The following is a 16,921-nucleotide window of genomic DNA, read 5'->3' as shown; positions in this document are numbered from 1 at the left end:
ATAGGCACAACTAATCTTCAACAAAGGTGCAAAAGCAATCTAATGGTAGATGACCAGCTTTTCCACAAGGAATGCTAAAGCAAGTGACAGGTTGCCAGGTTGGCAAAGTAACAGACAATGCAGATCTGAGGCCAGGGCGCTCCAGAGTGACCAGGCCGGGAGGCCAGTGCAGCTGGGTCAGGGGCGCCACCTCACCTTGGCTGAGCCGATAGCCTGTCCATCCAGATAGGTAGAAACAGTGCAGTTCCTTTTCATCTCCTTGGTGACAACCACAGCCAGGTGATGCCACTGACCACAGGCCAGCAGCTGGCCACACCTGACCTGAAGCTGGCGTCCAGCAGAGGGCTCGATGGTGTCCTCGGGCTCCATGAAATCTGGAAGAGAAAACAAAGACCAGACTACCATGAGGCATCACATGGCAGACCTGGCACCTGGGGAAGCGGCCTGGCCCTCTTATAACACATGACACCAGCAGCGAGGGCAGCGGCTCCTCGAGCACCAGACACAGGTTATCTGATGGTCACTGCGAGGCAGGTGCTTTGCTGCTCCTGTTGCATCGTCCACAAGCACAGAGAGCAGAGGTAACCCACCCAAGGCTGCCCCGCCAGGATTCAAACCGAGGTGGAGGGATTCTGCAGTGACACTCACATGCGACCAAAGCCAGAGAGGCACTTGCTGTGAGCCAGGACGTCCCCTCTTTGGGCTTTCCCTGTGCTACCTAAGAAGCTGACTCAGGACACCAGAGGATCAGTGGCCTGGACACTCTGGGGCCCCCTCAGGCAGCTTGGAGAACAAGGCTAAGACCCAAGAACAAGGGTAGGGTCAGGAGCAGCCAGGGACAGTAAAGCCCGAGTTTCCTTCAAGCCACTCTTCAGAGACGCCATGAGCAGGACCCGTGCAGCCAGGCCTGGCTCACAAAACCCTCAACTACTTAGCTCTTCCAGCAGATGTGGAACCAAGGACCATGACCCAAAGATGCAGAGACCGGAAGCCCCCAGGTTTTACAGGTGTCCAAGGCCAGAGCCTCTAACTCGGCCCCCTGCCCCCCAGTGTGGCAAAACCACTTTGGATGGCGGGCTCACCCAGGGGCTGGAACTCCTTCTCTTCTGTGGACACCACCAAGGAGAGGCTTTCTGGGCAGAGGCTGGCGGAGAAGCAGACAAAGGGCTGCTCGGTCCTGGCCAGGTGGCGCACCAGGGTGAGGAAGCGGAGCGGGTGGGCCTCGGTGACAGCGGCCTGCCGGCTGACCAGGAACCAGCAGGAGAAGGTGAGTCCCCCAGGGGGAGGGAAGGGCCTGGCTCCACCTGTGGCGACACAAGCATAGTCAGGCTCTTCAGGAAGTGAGTGTGCGCTCACCAGGACTGGTGCTGAGTCACCTGGCGGAGGTGCCGGGCCCAGCAGCCTCACACCTACTGCATCCCAATCCACAGCCAAGGACGCAGCTGTCCCTCACTGCAGGACGAGGAGGAGGCCCTGGGAGGCAGCTGCGCTCCTGCCCTGGTATGTTCCTGCTGCACCGCTCCGAGGTCTCGAAGCCTTTCCCAGTCTGCTGGCCTGCCCTCCAAGGTCCCAGCTGCCTTGCCATGGAGCAGAGGGGCCACCCCTGCCCCCAAGCCTGTCACAACCTGGACCCCTGTTCTGTTGATCTGAAGCCAGGCTTCATGGGGCAGAGGACACCCGACAGGCTCATTCCCCGCTCCAGGGATGCCCTGTGTCCTCTGCCCCGTGTCCTCTGCCCCATATCAGGGCTGGTGACACACAGGGATGGCGGCAACCTTAGCACCAGCCCCACCTGAGAAGAGGTCTTCCCTCGTCCCCAAAGGCCCTGGCTCTCAGCACTCGCTTGCTGTAGGAAGTAAGGACCCTCAAGGCAGGTGATGTGCCCATCTCTGCCCACGCCAGGTGCCATGCCAGGAATCAAACCCAGTCACCATGGGCCTCTCAACACTGACTGGGCCTGGCCATGGGCTGAGGTCTTGGGACGCAGTGACCAGGATGCTTGTCCCGGAGGAGGTGGCCACACTTAGCTGGAGGACGACCATCTGTCTATGGGAACTCAGGACCAAGGGAGGACTCACACTTTCCGGAATACCAAGCAGAAATTGACCACTAAGGTCACAGAAAGACTCACTCCTAGGGCCACAGGGGACCTACCTGTCCCGATCCCTCCGGAGACGGAGTACTCGGTACTGGTCCCCATAATAGTAGACAGGGTCGGAATAAACAGGCACCTGGGAAGAGGAGACCATCTCAGACCACGGACCAACAAGGGGCTGCCCACATCAGTACAGCTGGTCTGGGCTGCGGGACTCAGGGGCCACTTCCCAAGAACAGAAGGAAGCTGGTAGCACCAGGAGACCCCAAAGAAGGGGACCCGCACTGGAGGTGGCACAGGATGGCATGATACAGGACACAGCCACAGCCAGGAAGGGGACTCTGGTCCTCCCAGCTGGGGACTCAGGGCATAGCAGATGCCCACGACTGAGAGACGTGGGACAAGCCATGTGACATGCACCAGAGGTGCTGGGAAGCCAATAAACTGCTTTCTGGGTGTGTGGACGCCGGCTGTACCCGTAACCCTCCGCAGACATGTCAAATTCCACGAAGGATGGAGCCAGGGAAGCTCGCTGGGGCTGCAGGTTGCGCGGGGAGGTCATGGAGATGAGGCTCAACGCCGTCTGATGGGCCGGGCTGGAGTCCCGGGTTGCCCCTGAGGACGTGCCGTCCAGGGCCATGGCAGGACTGGCATCGGAAGGTCCCTTTGCTGCCCCTGGATCTGCAGCTGGTGTCTCTACAGCAGCGAGCAAGAAAAACCACATCCTTGGCCGGTGCTCGAGCCTGGCCTTGTCCAGGTAAAACAGACAGCAGTCGCCAGGAGCTTCACACTGGCCTCCGCTGTCTCAGGGACAGCGTGGCAAGGACCTGGCCCTCTGGGAAGCATCTCCCTTTGGTTCCAGTAGGGGGCACTTCCCAGCCCAGCACTGCTGTAGCTCTGTGGTCTGCCTGGCCGAGCCCTGCCTGCCCTCCACAGGGCCCTGGCTCTCGCTCTGCACCAGGTCCATGCTGGACCTCCGTCCTTGCCTCCCGGCCTTGCAGCCTCTCAGCCTGAGATGTCTGCAGCTTCTGTCCCTCCCAGCTACCTTCCTGGACAGCATCCTCCCTCTGGTCATCACCTAGGCTCCTCTCCAGCCCCCCATTCACCCCAGAGTCATGAACAGTACAAAAGCCTGTGGTGCACACCGGGGACCGCAGGGTCGTGCAGGAAACTCCATGCCTGTCTTGTGATCCAGGCCTTGGAGGGCAGCAGGTACCCCCAGCACGCAGTTTACATGGAGAAGGCCCCCTTTTCCCATGGGGCCTGGCCTTTTTCCAGGGACCCGACCGCTGAGCAGCACATGAAACCACTCTTAAATCCATCCCTTTCCCTGTTGTGGGCGACCCTGCCCAACACCCGTTAGCCTGCTCTCTGGCTTCCCTGGCATACCTGAGCACCCAAGGGTGTCTCTGCTGTCCTCAGGAAGTGCTTTGGGGAGCGTCGATGCAGCTGACAGTGGTAGGGGAATCCCCAGTCCTAGAAACTGCCTGGACATCACCACATACGGAGAACCAAGTGAGGACATCATACTGACAGTGGTTTTCTCCTGCTTCATCCAAACCACTTTCCTAGACACCTGCTCCCCCTGCCCCTCCACCTTGAAGCAGCCTTGTCACACAGAGACACCGTCCCTGCTGGGCCACCCAACTCAGAGAACCAGCAGGATTAGTGCTCCAACGGGAACCTCGTGAGGTATGCTGTTCTAGGCCTCTAGGAATCTGCCTGCCAGCGTGGTGGCTGCCCAGCTCGTCTGTCCACTGGCAGGAGGGACTGGCCTGTGGCCCTCCGTGCCTCCTCCCAGTGTAAGCAGGGGCCAGACAGCGTGACCCTTAGCAACGCCCTCCCTGTGCCCCTCCAGGGCAGCATAGGATCCTTGGAGAGCCTCGGCCTCCCTCCTGCACCATCCCCTGGGCCTTCAAGCCTTCCACCTCTGCTCCTGCTGTAAGCTGCCACCTCCCAACCCAGGAGAGACTCCCCAGGAACATGTTTAGACCTCAGGGTCCAGCCAGGCCTCCCATCTTGGCAGTCTCTTCCCTGAACCACTGGTGCCCCGTGCAGGCTCGTCCGCCTCATGGCCACCAGCACACTGCTCAGCACAGACCAAGAGCACGTCCGTGGGCTCCAGTAGCGGGCCAAGGACGGGTACCAGGATCCTTGCAGAGGCGCTGCTGCCCAAGCCGCACCTGTCACCCAGCAATGCACCCTGAGGGACTCAGTGCACAGTGCGTGCGGTACCTCAGCACGTCAGGCTCGATGGCCTGGGAAGCGAGCTTCTCAAAAATCCTGATGAGACGCGCGTGCAGGGGGCTGCTGCTGGCACGGAGGGCACCTCGGCAGGAGGCCATGAGCGTCCTGAGCATGCCGGCCTCACACATGACCTGCCGGTTCTTCTCTGACTTCACCAGGGAGAGCAGGTGGCCGGCCACGGAGCACTGGATCTCCTCCGACAGCTGAGAGGCGACCAGAGCAAGCCATGAGCCCTCGGAGCCGGTGTGTCCTTTGGGGGACTTCGGCAGGGCACTGGTGGCAGAACGAGCCGACTATTGCCCGCAGCACCAGTGTCCATCTCCAGGGTTCTTCCTGAATTCCCTCACACAGCAGCCGGGGAGGCTGGCGCACGGGGACACACACCCTGCAGACAGCTGCACATGGCTCCACTGTGGCACGTGTGCTGTCTGCTTATGTGATACTAGGACCTTTCTGATTGAACTGTTAATACAGGAAAGTCTACACATCCGTGTGACAATCGTAGCCCCTCTCAAAGCTAGGACGAGCCAAGCCGTTGGTGCCAGGAAGTGGCCATGTGTCCAGTGGTCCCACACTGCGCCAGCCACCTCCACTCACTGGGCTCCTGTGTTTGCACCTGCACCAACAGTGTAATGAATGAAGTCCACCAGAGATCGTGAGTCTACCAGAGGGACCCCCACAGACACACATGCACACACACACAGGCCCATGCGTGTATACACACAGGCATGCGCATACACCCCACTCGCTGGAGCAGGTGCAATGGTCCTGAGGTCATCATAGGTTCGCCACTGTGTCCCTCTGACTGCCTCTGGCCCTGCCTCTGTTTCGGGGACTCAAAGCTCTCGTCCTCCCCCTGCTGGGTTTCAGGCTCCCTCCCTTGCTGTATGTTCCTTAACCCACGTAGATAAAAAAGCAGAGCGTGGGCTCAGTAAGCATTTGAGCAGATATAGTACAGTCCTTTTTAATGGTCTCCTTTTTAAGTGCAAAGACAAAGCCAAGCTTGGAGATCCACACCTGTAACCCCAGCACGCTGGGAGGCTGAGGCAGGAGGATGTAAGTTCAATCACCCAGCCTGGGAAACTTAGCAACTTCCCAAAAGAGAGTGACCCCACGGTGAGCCCTGAAGCTGAACCTGACACACTTTTCTGGGACCCCTGGCTCAGCAGCCCATGCGGGTCCCGTGAGAACTGCATTCGTTCTTCCTGAGGGGCCCCCTCTCACTCTGCACAGTGGGACCCTGGGCTGCACACTGGACCCGCCTCTGGGTCACAGGATCCCCCTTCTCTTTAAATGTGACATCTGCACAGCCAGCCCGAGATGCTAGGCGCACAGGCTCAGCCGTGAGGGGACCAGAAACCTGCGGGAGACCTGAGGGAGCCCCGCCAAGCCGTTTGTGCTCAGCCTCCAGGGCCATCGTTTTCACTGCAGAGCCTTGTCACCAGCCCCCACTGGTCCCTCGGAGGCTCCCGGCTGTCCTGCGGTGCCCTCAGTGCGCCCTGCATCCTCCCCTTCCCACCCCATCTGCTGGAGACAGAAGCAGGCGGCCGCAATCCTGCCCTGAGGGTTCCCTCCCTGGACCGCTCGCTCTCTTTTAATTTGGGGTAAGAGTTGGGGAGACGATCTGTATGAAGCAAGATGCAAAAACAACACCGCGGTGCATTATTAATAAGAACTAAAAGGAAATCCCCATCGTTTCCAAGTTTTTATTACCAGCACTTCCCTTAGTGCTTTGCAGCCTTTTGGTTTTGATTTTGTTGTTGTTGCTTTTTTTTTTTTTTTCCTTTTTCAACCAAGCACTAATACTTACAATATAAATTTTAAAAAGGGAAAAAGAGAGCGGGAGAAAGAAAAAGTTTTCAGAAGAGGGAAGTGCTGAGCGTGTCTAATGGTGCCTGAGTTTCCTCCAAAACTGCTCGATGCTCCATAATGCAGGAGAGAAAATTGATCGCTACAGCTCTGTCAATACCAATATCGCCTTGTTTTGAATAAAACGTGCTGCTTTTTTTCTTTTCAGTGTTGGTTCCTGTAAAGTGGGGGTTTTAGTGAAAGTGTGACCGCTAGCAGGAAGCTACCCCCCAGCAGGTCTGTTTTCCCCCACGGTGGGATTGATTTTCCTAACACACGCGACTTCCAGGGCGGGAGGGACCGTGTTCCATCAGGACTCTGGTTAAGGGCACACAGTCGCGGGCAGCGGGCGGGGCCTGGGGTGCAGGTGGGCGCAGAGCAACTGTGGGACCCTGAGGTGCCTTCTGCTCTCGCCTCTTGACCATCCACACGTCATCCTGTCCCTGTCACACTTCTCTCCTGCACCAGATGCATCCGGCCCCAATAATGGCATGATGGTGCCCTGGGTTCTGTGGTCCCTGAGTCCTGGGTCCTGTGGATCAGGTGTGGTTTGCACCCCCAAAAAGCTTGGTCCCCAGCACGCCAAGGTTGCACCTTTAAGGGCAGCACCTAGCAGGAGACTCTTAGGTCATGAAGGTGATGCTCTCTCACCATGTGACCTCCCCCTCTGTCTCTCTCATCTTCCTCTTGGTCCTCACCAGAGCTGAGCCTAAGCCCTTGAACCCGCAGAACTGTAAGTTGCATGAACCTCTCTTCTTTCCACAGAACCCAGCCTCAAGGATTATGTCACAGCAAAAACAGTGAGTTGCTACATGGGAGTAATTCCAAGAAGGCCAGGGTGCAGGCGCTGGACCCAGCCATGCCATCCTGACAAACAGGAGCCCGCCAGGCCCAGCATCATCTTCCCCCAGACATCCTGAAAGAACCAGAGGTTTTGTGAGCGACCTGAGTTTGGATTCACTGTTTGCTCCACTTTGGTTGAAACAGTCTTTGCTTGATGATTTGGGAGGAGAAGGGATGGGCTTTGAGTGATCTTCGCTCAAAACATTTCCAAAGACCATAACAGGGCTGCAGGGGCCAACAGTGTGCAGGACTTGGCAGGTGTGTTGGTTTGAGCCTCGCTTTCTTAGAGTCAGTTAGTCTACCCCTTACACGGGCAAGAGTTTGTGCCGGCTCAGGAGTGTGTGGCCTCGGGGTAAGACAGAGCCCAACTCCCCGAGAATCAGCAGAACCCAGCCTAATGGGTCAGCACTCTCCATGTGCTCAGGCTACAGAGACCATCCTCCCCTCTGGTCCCCTTGTCCTCCAGCCGCAGCGATGCTCTCCCCCTTTGCCCCTGATGCAGGAAGCTTGGGAGGTCTCTCAATCCCAGCCTTCTGCTGGGATGCGACTCTTATGAGAGCAACGACTCACGCAGCCTCTCTTCCCAGAAACCCTCCAGACTTCCCCCCCCCACCCACGCCATGGCCGTGCTTCCCCTGCAGTAAGTGTCACACCGCACCTGGTTCTCTTTCTTCCTGCTCCTCCTCCCCTCTCCTGGCTTCTCCTCTTCCTCCCTCAGCCCCTCGCGTGGAGAGCTGGGGACAAGGACCCTGCACCTCTATCTCTTCGTGTCCGTGTCTAACCCCTCACGGGACGGCTGCCCTGTGATTGCAGCTCAGGGGGTGTAGGACACGGGTGGTGCCCTCACCCAGGGGTTCAATGTGGTGAGTAGGAGTTAAGAATAGTGAAGAGAGCCAGGCCAGCAAGGAGATGGTCTTCCTGATGAGGGGACAGCATGTGCAGAGGCCAGGAGGTGACTGTCAGGGAAGCCTGAGGCCATGAGGACAGAGCCTCAGTATGGATGAAGGCCCTGAGGCACCACACAGAGGGCCAGATCCTGAGGCGGCTCGGCTCCTGGACATCTGAGACTGCAGGCCGGCCCGGAGCTCCTCAGGTTCCAGTGCAGCCTGGTGGCACTGCAGTCCCTTGCTCTTGGGAGCATAGGAGACACCTCAGTCCCTGGCATGGCTGCCCTGAGAAGCCGGACGCTCTGAGCTGACTTTTAGCAGGACTCGGACCACAGGGCCACCCTCTGACCACTGTGTCCACTCCACACTCGAGTCCCAGACCTGGTCCACCCCGATCCTGCCTCAGGTCCCCAGCTTTGGCCTAACATCCTGGAATTCCCCAGCATGGACACAGCTGTGTCCAGGCTCAGAGCCTGGCCTGCTGCCGTCACCTCGGACAAGTGGAATTCACCATGCAGGATCCTCACCCACCTTGGAACTCTGCCCTTCCCTGCCGTGTGAACATACCTGAGGCCCAGGCACAGGCCTGGCTGCCCCTGCTGAATCGTGCCCCAATGGATCCCGACCCTTGCCCAGGCTGGTCAGACCTTCCCTCTCCTCCTGCCACCCACAGTTAACCCCTCCTCCATATTTAAGCTGGCTGCCACCTGAACTTGGCCCAGGTCACCTGAGAAGTGCAGGTCCAGCTCGAGTGTATGGGCTTCCATTTAACATAGCAGCGTATCCACCAAGACCCAGGCTCCTAAGAACACAGGCTGCGGGTGCCAGACAGCCAGAGAGCAGCTATGGCAGAGCCAGAGCCCGAGACAGGGGCACAAGCTGGACACAGAACGTACCGAGGACTTCACAGCCACCTCTGCCCGTCCCCACAGGACCACACGGTCGTACCCACTTTGCACAGGAGGCAACTGAGGCCGGAAAGAATCGCATCAGCATCGCAAGGCCCAGCAGCCAAAGAGAGGCAGAACTGACCCTCCAAGCCAGGTCTTCCTCCTCCCAAGCCTCACTGTGTGCTCATTATCGGGTAAGAGAGATTTAAAGGGGTTCAGCGTCTGATGAGTGTCCTAGACTGGCGGCCAGCAGAAGCCTTGAAGTTGCTGGGTGTCCATCCAGTAACTCGAAGCAGGTGACAGTGAGGTGCAGACAGAGGAAGCGGTCTGCAGGAGTCACGTAAGCAGAGACAGGACAGGAACTCGGCGAAAACCCTCCTGGTAACTGTGCTGGAGCCCTCCGATCCAGCATTCCTGGACTCCAGCTGCTGGTTTTCCCTCCTCCTGCTCCTCCTCCTCCTGCTCCTCCTCCTCCTGCTCCTCCTCCTCCTGCTCCTCCTCCTCCTGCTCCTCCTCCTCCCTGCTCCTCCTCCTCCCTGCTCCTCCTCCTCCCTGCTCCTCCTCCTCCTGCTCCTCCTCCTCCCTGCTCCTCCTCCTCCTGCTCCTCCTCCTCCCTGCTCCTCCTCCTCCTGCTCCTCCTCCTCCTGCTCCTCCTCCTCCCTGCTCCTCCTCCTCCTGCTCCTCCTCCTCCTCTTCCTCCTCCCCCTGCCCTCCCCCTCCTCCCTTCCCCTCCCCTTCCTCCTCCTCCTCCTTCACCTTGAGCTGCATCTTCTCCATGAAAAAGGCTGCCCTGAGAAACCTTCTGGACTTTTACTAGGACATGAAATATTTTACCCAAGAATAATAGAAATACTTGAGGAACAAGGCCCAGTGAAAAAGTGCATAGGAAACCCAGATATTTGGGTGTCGATTGTGCTAGAATCTAACAAAGCAATGATCATTTCCCGGTTGGAAGAATGTCTGTTTCCAAGCAGCCCTCGTGTGCTGTGACCAGGGCTATTAGGGTCATCGATATTTTAGTTATTTGAAACCTATCTGATTAGAGTAATGTGCCTGAAATACAGCTGATTCCAGAAAATAGCATGCTTTTCCAAATTTAGGCATGGATGTGGTGATGAATCTATGCAGCCCCCACCTTCCTCTTCCTGGGCCTTAGGTTGTGGGAGTTTCTAGGGCACCAGCCTCTCCGCAGGACGCTGCCGCACCCCAGCCCTGAGGGCAGACTGAAGACCCACTGGGACTCTGGCCTGACCAGGTCACCACTGTGTCAGGAAAGGCAGCCTGGGACACTTGGGAATGGCAGGGGGTTTAGGCCTCCATCGGGCACATACATTCGCCACTCAGCAAGGGCGCCCACTCTGACCCCAGCGGCCAGTCTCAAGCCTGCATCCTCAAAGCAGCCTCTGGCTCTGCTAAAGGTGTGGCCCTGAGCCCAGCAGCTTCCGGCTGCTGGGCAGGAGCTGCAGGGTGTAGCTCGCACTCCCAGCTGCGAGCCTTGGCTCACTGCCCCAAGGGCTCATCCCACTTCCTGCAACCCTCCCAACCACACCACGCACCAGGACAGGGTGCTGTCACCCCACCCCGCACTCAGGGAAGGGGCAGCGAGGCTGCAGAGCTTCCCCAGGCTCGGTGACACTGAGTGGCACCGCAGAGGGCGGACGGTTCTGCTGTTTCTGAGCCTGCTCTGCCCTCAGAGCGACGGTGGCCACTAAACACGGGGATGTAATGGGGAACAGGACAGTAACCCAGGGAGGCTCAGCGATCTTAACGTGGCATTCAAGGCCTTTCTCGTTGTGACCTCCGTGTTCTAGCTGGCCCTGCTCACTGCCTTTGTCCTCACAGGGTCAAGCCCCACTGAGCAGATTCCCCTAACAGAATCTGAGTCCGCACGATCTGCTTCTGGGCTTCTCCTCTCTCCCACCCAGTGCGATCTGGGACCTTTCTTTAAAGCCTCCCCCACTCCAGCTTCTGTGTGCCTTTCCCAGGCCATGACCCAAAGCCCTGTGAGCCAAGCCTGTTACAACTATGAGGACACTGTTTTGGTCTTTTTTTTTTTTTGAGACAGGGTCTAGCTGTGCAGTTCAGGCTGGCCTTGAGCTCACTTTGTAGCCCAGGCTGGTCTCGAACTCGCAATGATCCTCCTGCCTCAGCCTCCCGAGTGCTGGGATTACAGGCATGAGCCACCACACCCAGCTGAGGACACTGTTTTAATCCCGCCTGTTCTCTGCCGGCTCCCCATCACTCCAGACAGGACTTCCGGGGGTTCAGCTCTGTCTCCCCCGGGCTGCCTGAAGACCTCCAAGGTTACTCTCAGAAGCATCCCCTGTTGCCCACAGCTTCTACACAGGCTGAGCCCCGCTGGGCTGCCCAGATGGGGGCTCTCGGCCTTGAATCAATTTCCACCCCACAGCTGCTGAGCATCCAGGACGGGGAAGCAGCATCCTCTTCCCAATGACATCTTTCTGAGGCCAACCCCAACCCAAGAACACCTCCTGTGCAGTAAAATTTCCAGCTCCCACTTTTTAATAAGAATGAGGGTCCCGAGACTGAAAAACGGCTGGATGATCCGTTTCCGATTCAGTGTTGATGTTTTAGAGAGGCAAAAAACAAACAAAGAAACAATCAAACAAAAAACACCCCTGCCCAGCTGAGCACAGGGCTCTTCCAGCATGGCCACATTTGGAGAGGAGCCAGAACGCGACACTCATAAGGTCAGTTAAGTATTGGCCTCTAACGTGACATTCACGCCCTGGCAACCCACCGCCTCTCCTGCAAAGCGGAGGAGAGGATGGAGAGGACAGTGTCCCGCAGACCAGAAGGATTCATCCTGTTAGTAACACTGCCACCTACTGAGACCTTCCGCCACCCAGGGCCACTTGGGCTCCAAGTCCTCTTGGCTACAGCATGTTTCCAGAGGTCTCACTTCTCGTGTGATTTACTGTTCTGTTTGCTATTGTGAGGTTCTCCCCCCACCCCTTCTGGAAATTAATTACTGTAATTATCCAACTTTTAATGGCTGCTGATTTGGCATCTGCAGAAAATATCTGCAGAAAAATGCGCCACTTTGTTTCATTTGCATATGTGAGAGACGGGAAGGGAGAGTCAGACTGTTCCTGAATCGCTCTCTGTGACCTGACTGGAGAGCAGAGTTGCACCTGATGGAATTCATTTGCATCCTTGATTCAGCCCAGTCACCACTGTGAGATGTCCAAAGCGGGGAAGGCCTTTCCCACACAGTGATGTGACAAATCGAAATGTACCCGAAACCTCAGGCTCTTCCTCAGTTTCCAGGCACAGAAGAAAGGGCAGGATGGCCACTGTCCATCGGCCCTGTGTCACTTTTGTCAGTCACCATGGACTTCTGCAGTGTGTGTCTAGCAGTTTAACTGTCAAAACCACCACTCAGGCAGCCGGACAACCTTGAGCCAAGGCAAAAGCAATAGAACAGGTTCCAGCATGTGCGAGCCTGCACCCTGTGAGAGCTAAGAGACCCCAAACCACGCACTTGGTGAGCCTGAGCTTCAGGGGGCTTCAGACCTTCCCTTAGCTGCTGCAGGACCTCGGGGAGGTGGGGTCCTCTCCCGAGACCTAGGTCCTGGCAGAACGCTGAGAGCAATTTGGGCTTATCCAGAAGCGCCTGCCTCTGTCCCTGGGGAACGCTGAGATGCTGTGTCCCCACAGAGCATCCCCATGAGGCACAGGGACCGGTCAGATGGAGAGGACCACAAAGAGGTGATGCAGGCCCCTGCTGGCAGTGCAAGCAGGGCCCAGGACCATGACCCAGCTGAGCCACAGCAGCTACTTCATGGAGGTGCTGGCTCCGTGGGAGACAGATGCCACGTGGGGGGCCCGGCCCGGCCAGGCCCACACAGAGCAGAACCCATCCCCACCAAGCTACATACTCTCAAAGACAGGAAATCCATTGCTGGGCAGCATTATTATCATGTGACTACTACAGAGGCGCTTACATAAACTAAGGTGGCTGTGATGTCACCAGGAAACAGAATCTGAGGGCATCAGTGTCCCTGAGGGGCTGGTCACGGATGACTGCAATGGTGGGGTCATCATTCTCTTTTATCCCAGCCCACTGTGCCGTGGCTTCCTCTCCCACAGGGGCTGTGAAGTCAGCACTCCAGGATGCATGACCCTAGGTGCTGGCCCCATGACCCAGCCTCACTGCTCTGCAGGAGGAACGGAAACCAGAACGGGAAGTCTCCACGAGACACACGGACATGGAACTAACTCGGGCCTTTTTAACGCCTGCACCAAACACTACAGCTGGCTCTCAGCAGAGCAATTCAGGTCATCACTACCTCTGCCCGGCTCAGGGTGTAACAGTGCTAAAAAAAAAAAAAAAAATATCAAACCAGGGGCTGGGGATTTAGCTCAGCGGCATAAGCACTTGCCTTGTGAGCAGAGGGTCATGAGTTCAATCACCGGTACCGGTTAACAGTAAATAAATAAATAAAACCACCTCCTAAAACAGACGCCCTCCTTTTTAACCTTCTTTGCCCTGTAGAGACGCCAGGCCCCAGGGAACTGCCAGCAGCTGAGACCAAACTTAATTCCAGCCCAGCCGGAGCCCGGAGTCACGTACGTTGTGGGAATCTGTGTTTCCCATAAGTGAAGGCAGAGACAGAAACGTGCCCAGTCCAGCAGCTGTGAGATTGAACACAGCAACAGCGCCAGCTTCCCCAGGGGCCTCTTGGCCGCCTGTGGCACCTCTTCCTGTCACCACGGCTTGTGTCTGTGAAAGGCAGGCTTTTCTACACCTTCCTTGTCCCTCCCGTTTCCTCTCACGGAGATTTTATGAGGTGGAATTTCCAGACTGAGAGGATTCACTCAGATCCTGCCTGTTCTGCTGCCTCATGCCTCCCAGTGCCATCCCCAGCCCCGTGCCCAGCCTGTGCCACGCCGCCTCATGGTCAGCACAGAAGCCTGCATTCCCTGGGTCTTTCTCTCTCCTGACTGCCTGTCCCCCTGTCCCCTCGGGAGCCACAATTATGTCAATTCTGTCTCTGAGAAGCTCACCTGACTCCCATCACCAACCCTTTCTGCAAACATCAGCCAAAGCCAGGGCCACCCGTGCATGGCCTGGACTGTGGACACAGCTTCCCGCCTGCCCCCTGCTTGTCCCCCACCAATAGCTCCCAGGTGGCTCCCTATCACACAGCCACAGGGCTACTTGTCACGCAAATCCCAAAGTGTGCCATCCTGTGCTTACTCCAGAGACCCTCATGACCCTGGGGACAAGACGCCCCCATCCTGGGTGGCATCTCCCATCTGTCGAAGCCGCTTCCAGCTGGTTAACCATTGTTCACTGCTCTGCCCCATCAAAGGGCTTCCCTGAGCTCCACTCCTTAGCCCAAGTTAGCCCCACCTCCAGCTCATCGTCTGTCAGCACCCTGGTTCCCTGACAATCACCTGCGATTGTGCATTGATCTGGGAGTGTATTTGTGTGACCCCCTGCACTGTCCCAGTCTCTCTGTCTCCACCATAGACACAGCCTCTGGGGACACTCTGTGCCCCTCTGCTTAGCCCTGTGTGTCCACCAAAACACAAAGTGGTGACCTCGGCCAGCACCCGTGGTCAGGGCATGCTGGTGCCACCAGCGCCAGGGCTGTGCAAAGCACTTGGCCACTCCTAAATGTGCAGTCATTCTCGGCCACATTCTGGTCACTTGTGGCTTTGAGAAGATCACTGCACCAACAGAAGTGACTCGCCTTGAATGGCTTCGGGAAGGTGGCACAAATCAGTCGAGGGTCCCTGAAAAGGGCCGAAAGAGGGGGAGCCTTGTGCCAGAGGAAACTGGAAGACCAGCCAGGGGACACAGGAGAGGTGCGCGTGAGCAGGTACCTGTGGGTGGTCCTCGTGGCGCAGCCGGGGCAGCAGCCTCACCATGATGCACACAATCCCAGGGTGCATGATCACGGCGTCCCCCTCATCCGGCCTGCGGGGAGAAGGAGAGCGGGGCATCAGGCAGGACTCGCTGGACTCTCCTCAGTGTCATGGCGCCTCTGGATCTTTCCTTCTGAATGGTCTATGACTCATGTTCCTACCCAGGTGACCCTTCTGAGCCCACTTTCCCCAGCTGTACCACCAAGGCCACGTGCTGCAGCTTCCTCCAGAGATGCAGAGCAGGGCCCCGGGCCCAGCATGGAGCCGAAGCTCAGAGGAAGTCACTTCTGTGGCCTCTTCCCTTCGCTCCAGGTGTGAGGGAGATCACAAAGGTCACACACACAGTGTGCCCCTGGATGCCATCACAATGAGGAGCACACACTGTCCTGTTCCATCGAATGTGACTAAAACACGTTTGCATCAGTAGATGAACGGGGGGGGGTGTACAGGAAATGAGCTATTTGCACACAATGAAGTACTACTCTGCCGTTAAAAAGCACCATTGCTGCTGCTCATCCAGGACACAGGAGGAGCCCTCGGAGATGCCCCTGGCCTCGCCTCGCTCTCCCACCACCTCTGGGTGACTCCCACAGAAGCGGCAGAAACAGGCAGCTGCCAGGCAGCCTCCTACTGCCCCGGAGGAGATCCGCGTGCCAAGAACACGGGTCAAACCGCCGTCCCATTTTCCCTCCCCTGCTTGTCCAGCGGAGACAGATACAGCGCTGTGGGAGAGCTCAGAAACGGAATCTCCTCCCTCCAGCTTTTCAGACAGAGAAGGAGAAAGGGGACCTGGGAGGTGAGAAAGCGTAAGGGGAGGACGAAGAGGAGGAGGCTGAGCACAGCGCGCTCACCTCTGCACTCAGTCCTGACCCTGGGCGGATCTCAGCGCAACAGGGAGAAACATTTCCCAAGGCGGTCACTGCACAGGCGAGCGGGGGGCACAAGGTGTGATGGAAATGTGCAGGTCACTTCTAATTTCACAAATGCATGCCGTGAATCCCCTCTACATACTGCTCCTCGGACACACCACCCATTGCCCTCCTGCCCCGGGGCAGCTCTGGAACTCCTCTTCCGGGAGTGTCTTTATGTCAACTTTTTTTTTTTTGTCTTTTTTCCTTTTTATTGGTATCAGGGACCGAACTCACGACTGCCTGCTTGCAAGGCAGGCGCTTATGCCGCTGAGCTAAATCCCCAGCCCCTTCCGTGAGTGTCTTTAAGAGATGTGATTTAAAATACTGGGAATGCGGCTCTAACTCCCTTCCAACAGAAAGGTGGGCTCACAACGTGTCCCCACCACCTACTCAGCTGACCTGGCACCCTGTGGCTGCTGGATCTTCCCAAAGCCAAACTATCCACGACAGGGACACATTTTGAGGCAGCCACACCTGAACAACTAAAGCCACTCAGGAAAGAGGACTCCAGATCTGCTTCTGAAGTAGTTCTCTATCACAATTCACACTTCAGATCGCTCTAAAAGTTCTTCAAAAATCATCCCAACACCATAACCATGGACTGACAGGTGGGCAGAAACCCACCTACGCCGCTAACCAAGCTGGGTCAGTTGTCTGCTCAAACAAAATCAATATTCTCCATAAGACGCTAACACCAGTCAGAGCTGATCAGAGACTGTCCATCACACAACCTAAAATTGCTCAGCATAGAATAAAACAGAAAATATCAGTATTTCACACGGAAAAAGATCAATGCTGAGACGAGGCAGATGTTGCAATTGTCTGACAAAACCTTAAAGAAGTTCTTAATAACCAAACCCCAAGGAAGAAGAATGAGCACTTTTGAAATGAATGGAAAGACAAAAAGTCAGTCAAGAAACAGAAGGAATGGGAAAAATCAACTGTAAATCAAAGGACTAGAGAATGGAGTGATCTAAATTTTTAAAAAATCTCACTGAATCAGAATAAGAGAATAAAATGAAAGAGAAAAATCCATGAATTTGAAGACAGATCAATAAACATTGCTCAAACTATACAACAAGAAGGAAAAAGATTTTATAAATGGAGAGTCTCAAAATCATTCATCACAATATCAGTGCGTCTAACTTTCCAATTACCAGGGTCACAGAAGAAGGGAGAGAGGTGAGATACAGAAGACAATTATGACTAGTAAATTTTTTTTTATTTAAAGAGAAAAAAGAAAGGAAAAAAACAAAGCAGTAAGAGGGTTTAAGTAATACAGAACTTCAAGAAAAAAAACAC

At 56.3% G+C, this 16,921-nt stretch overlaps 1 protein-coding gene across 5 annotated transcripts in view; it reads right to left on the bottom strand.

The window, feature by feature from the left end:
* The window catches only part of Wdfy4 (WDFY family member 4), a 216,713-nt gene that overhangs the window by 143,704 nt on the left and 56,088 nt on the right, over positions 1-16,921 (bottom strand). For 4 of the 5 annotated variants that reach the window (XM_013148615.3, XM_063233764.1, XM_063233763.1 and 1 more), the window contains exons 13-19: positions 14,667-14,760; positions 4,331-4,545; positions 3,485-3,582; positions 2,572-2,791; positions 2,155-2,231; positions 1,083-1,304; positions 196-374 (exon numbers count right to left, since the gene is read on the bottom strand). In XM_013148615.3, coding sequence (XP_013004069.1) covers positions 196-374; positions 1,083-1,304; positions 2,155-2,231; positions 2,572-2,791; positions 3,485-3,582; positions 4,331-4,545; positions 14,667-14,760 — 1,105 coding nt within the window. Of the gene's footprint in view, positions 1-195; positions 375-1,082; positions 1,305-2,154; positions 2,232-2,571; positions 2,792-3,484; positions 3,583-4,330; positions 4,546-5,433; positions 6,369-14,666; positions 14,761-16,921 lie in introns of those variants that run through there. The other variant, XM_063233765.1, reaches the window with a different exon arrangement.

Source organism: Cavia porcellus, unplaced genomic scaffold (assembly GCF_034190915.1).
Source record: "Cavia porcellus strain 051 isolate PalLab524CR breed Dunkin Hartley unplaced genomic scaffold, mCavPor4.1 scaffold_23, whole genome shotgun sequence".
Classification (NCBI taxonomy): Eukaryota; Metazoa; Chordata; class Mammalia; order Rodentia; family Caviidae; genus Cavia; species Cavia porcellus.
Note: the sequence above shows the minus strand (reverse complement) of the source record. Positions and strands in the feature narration are given on the sequence as shown.